The sequence below is a fragment of the Poecilia formosa genome, unplaced genomic scaffold (genome assembly GCF_000485575.1).
Source record: "Poecilia formosa unplaced genomic scaffold, Poecilia_formosa-5.1.2 Scaffold623, whole genome shotgun sequence".
Lineage (NCBI taxonomy): Eukaryota > Metazoa > Chordata > Actinopteri > Cyprinodontiformes > Poeciliidae > Poecilia > Poecilia formosa.
The window spans coordinates 278,498-282,682 of NW_006800562.1; the positions used below are offsets into that span (position 1 = coordinate 278,498).

The following is a 4,185-nucleotide window of genomic DNA, read 5'->3' on the forward strand; positions in this document are numbered from 1 at the left end:
AAGAAATATTTTAGCAGGGCGCATCCATCCTCATTATTTATCAGTTTGAACCTCTGAGCTCATGAAGGTGTTACTGTGTTCCTCTGGCAACAAAAACATCTATTAGAAGTTATTTATTGAAAGTGCAATAATTATTCTTAACCAAACTAATGATAACATTTACCTTATAGCGTTTTGCTCTATTCACAAATTGTTGATAATGTGATTCTATGAATATGATTTATCATATTAGTTGAAGGAAAATGTCCATCTTGATAGATTAAATAATTTCATCTTATTTTTTCCTATATGTAAGACTCACTATAAAAACAATGAGAATGTCTTGAAGAGATTCACCAAGTTTGAATTTATGACAAGGCTTTCACCATGATTAACTTTGTAGCTCAGGGGTCCCCAAACTTTTTCCTATGAGGGCCACATAACTTTTCCCTTCTCTGGTGGGGGGCCGGAGTCAGTTTGTAACAGAAAAAATGTGACGATTGCAGAAGTGCCTAAATGTAAAAATGTATTGTTTTCTAGAAAACACAATCAAATAACCCTCTCTGGGTTCTTCACAGAAAAAAATCCAGGAAATAACACTATTTATGAAAAAAAATCTAAATGCTCTCAGGTATTGTTCACGGGGCCGGACCAAATGTGGAGGCAGGCCGAATCCGGCCCGTGGGCCGTAGTTTGGGGACCACTGTTATATCTGCTTAACAACCCTGCTTGTAACAACCTGGGTTGTTATTCTGCTGTACCCAATTTATTTGTTTATTGACTTTTGCTTAATTAAATTTCTTACGTATACATTGCCAATGGTATTTTTTATTATAGTTGATCATGTTGTTTTTCAGGTTTCCTTATTTCCTTTGTTCCTTCTATGATTGATGGATATATGTTATTTATAATGAATAAAATAGTTATTTAATTAACTCTACATTCTTAAGAAAATGAAAAAATATGTTTTATAAGATAATTTATCATTTATCTTTTACTGGCCACAGATAAATGATCTTTTATCTTTTGCCAGTAATGCCGAAATTAATAGTAAATAATAAAGACGTTGGGGTATTGTGATTTAGTAATGCAACTATATTAGTTGTGTTACCACCCCCACGCCACTAGAGGCAGTAGCAGGCCCGAAAAGATGCGATTAAGGAGCAGATTTAGAAGTACACCGAAAGCTACAGAATTTGTTAAAAACTGTGAGCTGCGCTGCAGTAAATAAAAGAGAGAAGTTCAAATACATTCTGAGAGTGAAACTCCTTCCTAAAGGTGAAAATATATCAGATTTAAAAAGGAAATAAAAACGGAAGGCCGCAGATAATAAAGGAAATAGCGCCCCCTTCACTTCCGGAGTGTAATGGTTCCATTTCCAAATAAGGTATGAGAATGACAGTGGTCTGTCACCGCCCCTTTCTGTTTTCTGCAGCGAAATCCTTCTCAGTTGCTAAATAAAACACATAAAGGGTAACTTTGACTAATATAGTAGCTTTTAATTTGCTAATTAAAATTGGAGAGAAAAAACTTTAGCTACATTAATGTACAGCAAGGTAGCATTAGCTTGAATTGCTCATAGCTAACTTTACAAAGAAAGAGATACATAGTCAGTGTTTTTTTCTCAAAGAAAATTTAAAGTTAATAAGACGCATATCTAATATGGAGTAGGTGACATACTTCAACTTCTTTTTAAACAGGACGTCTGGCCATTAGAACTTGTGCTAGATAAGCCAACATGATGGAAAACTTTTTCTTCACTAACACACTGCACGTCTGTTGGTGCACTGCTGCCTCTCACAGGTAGAGATGGCATTATGCACTACTTAGACATTTTTGTCTTGGTTATTGTCAAGTTGACATAAAAACATTTTAAACAATGTCAACTTTACATAGCACTTAATGACATTGTTATAACTGGTCCTACTGGTTTCACTTTACTTGAGGTAAAAGTTAATTCCTGTTATTATGGCATTTCACTGTGTAGTAACTCTTAATGACATCTTTATAACTAGTGCTACTTGTTTCATTTTACTTGAGGTAAGAGTTAATATTAATGACTGGTCTTATAGCATTTGACAGTGTAATAATGCTTAATGAGGTCTGTAACTAGTCCAATGTGTAAGATAAAACATTAATGACATAATTACGATGGTCTCATGATTGTTACAGTTAAGACTAATAACAAATGACGATTTGTATCTTTGTGTAGTGATACATAAATATCTATAACATTGTACATTTTAATAACTGTAATGACATATTTATGACAGATGATGATTCTTGTTTAGTGTCAAGTTGCCATAACAAGGACTTTGTCTCGTTATGACAATTTGACAAGTCAACTTGTCATAACTAGGTTACGTAATAAAGATATGACATAACATATCTTTATGTAACCTTGTCATAACAAAGATAATTTTTGGAATGATTAAAGATGAGTTGTCATAATAAAGACATTTTGTTTAGTTTAATGTCAAAGTGTCATAACACAGACATTTTAAATAGTGACAACTTGGCATTAAAAGTGTCTTTATTTATCAAATGACAGTTAACAACAGCCATAAATATAGACAAAGACTTTTTCATGTTCATGACAGGTGTTATGTCATATTTATGATAGTGTCATGTCAGTCTTATGCGTAAGGTAAGTAAAGTGTTGCCAAATAATGTATTCTTGCCTGGGTTCTGAAGGCGACATGCAATAATGGGTGCTGACACAACATGACGTCGACTGATAATCCCTTTATTCAGGGTTTTCACTTATCCTGCTTTCTGAAATTGGGCCCTGGTAGTTTCTTGCCATACGTTTTCATCCGTCCTGATTCTCAAATATGCTAGAAGTTCAAGGCTGAACAGATAATCATGTGAGCCTGTTCCTTGTCCTGCAGGAGATGGAGTTTAATTCCAAGAAAGCCCTTCAGCAGACTCTGCTGAAATCAAGAAGGACCAAGACTTTGATTGATGCCAGAGCAATTGAAGGTAACTTACACACAGGGTTTCTCAGAGACCCTATTGTACTCATTCTTGCTGCCTGGGTAAGCCTGAAACTAAAGGATTGAGAATTCAGATGTTTGGTTCTCTTGCTGTCTGCAGTGGTGAATGTCTCTCCCTCTCAACACCTCTTCAACTCTCTGGTGAGCGTCAGTGTGCAGGAGGATGAGTTGCTAAGCCAGGTGCTGCAGGCCAAGCTAATATTGGCCCCACTGCCTTCCCACTACTATAAGTCAGCAGAGAGTCCCTCCCTCAACTTCTTCATCACCTCTGAGCTGTTCAGAAAGAAACCTGAACAACAAGAAGAGGAGCCAGCCAAGTGTAAACCTTTCCCAATGGCATCCCCGGCCTACTCTACCTTTGACCTATACAGGAGACAGAGATGCTGGGAGGCCATACCCTAACATACACATTAGAAATTTTCATTTATAAATGTAACCTATATCTATTCTTTATGTTGTCTCATAAAGGGTTCTGGTTTTATATTCACTTATGCAATTAGCCTCAGGGGCAATCAGGTTTGATTACATTTGTTATTAGATGCTGTAATTATTCTTAATATTCTATGTCGAAGGCTTTAAAATTAGTTTTCTGATTTCTCTGCGTAAAAAAGTCATCATTAACAGCTGGTTTAACCAATTGTGGTGCTTGTAAATTCTTTTCATGATGTCTATTTAATTGTTTTTAGTGTTAAATTTACTAAAGATACATTTTCATAACTAGGTTCTGGTAGTCTTCTTTTCCACTGCAGCTACATGCTCAGTATCAGGGGTTTCTGTAAAATTAACAATTCAATAAACTGTCCACTGTGACTACATGCTCATCCAGGAGGAGGGATTGCTTTAAGTGGACATCATTAGAGGTGAGGGGAGACTGGCAGCTAACCTCCTGCAGTAGAGCCTCTCTCCCAGCTGCCCTTTATGCCCTTAAAATTATGCTAACAAAAACTAATCGCTAAGCCTCCAGTTAATTAACTAATTAACCAAAAATGTGTCCTTAAAAAACCTTATGGTCCTGCTGTCAAACACAGTCTGACTCGCGCGCTGCAGTCACAGGCAAATGGGGTATATGCCACAGACATAANGTGTCATGTCAGTCTTATGCGTAAGGTAAGTAAAGTGTTACCAAATAATGTATTCTTGCCTGGGTTCTGAAGGCGACATGCAATAATGGGTGCTGACACAACATGACGTCGACTGATAATCCCTTTAT

At 36.3% G+C, this 4,185-nt stretch overlaps 1 protein-coding gene across 2 annotated transcripts in view; it reads left to right on the top strand.

Moving 5' to 3' along the window:
- Positions 1–3,696, top strand: part of LOC103130315 (uncharacterized) — a 13,078-nt gene extending 9,382 nt beyond the window's left edge. For both annotated transcript variants that reach the window (XM_007541677.1, XM_007541678.2), the window contains exons 5-6: positions 2,871–2,961; positions 3,076–3,696. In XM_007541677.1, the coding sequence (XP_007541739.1) occupies positions 2,871–2,961; positions 3,076–3,377 (393 nt within the window). In that variant the 3' untranslated portion in view covers positions 3,378–3,696. The remainder of the gene's footprint in view (positions 1–2,870; positions 2,962–3,075) is intronic.
- The last annotated feature ends 489 nt before the right edge of the window (positions 3,697–4,185 follow it).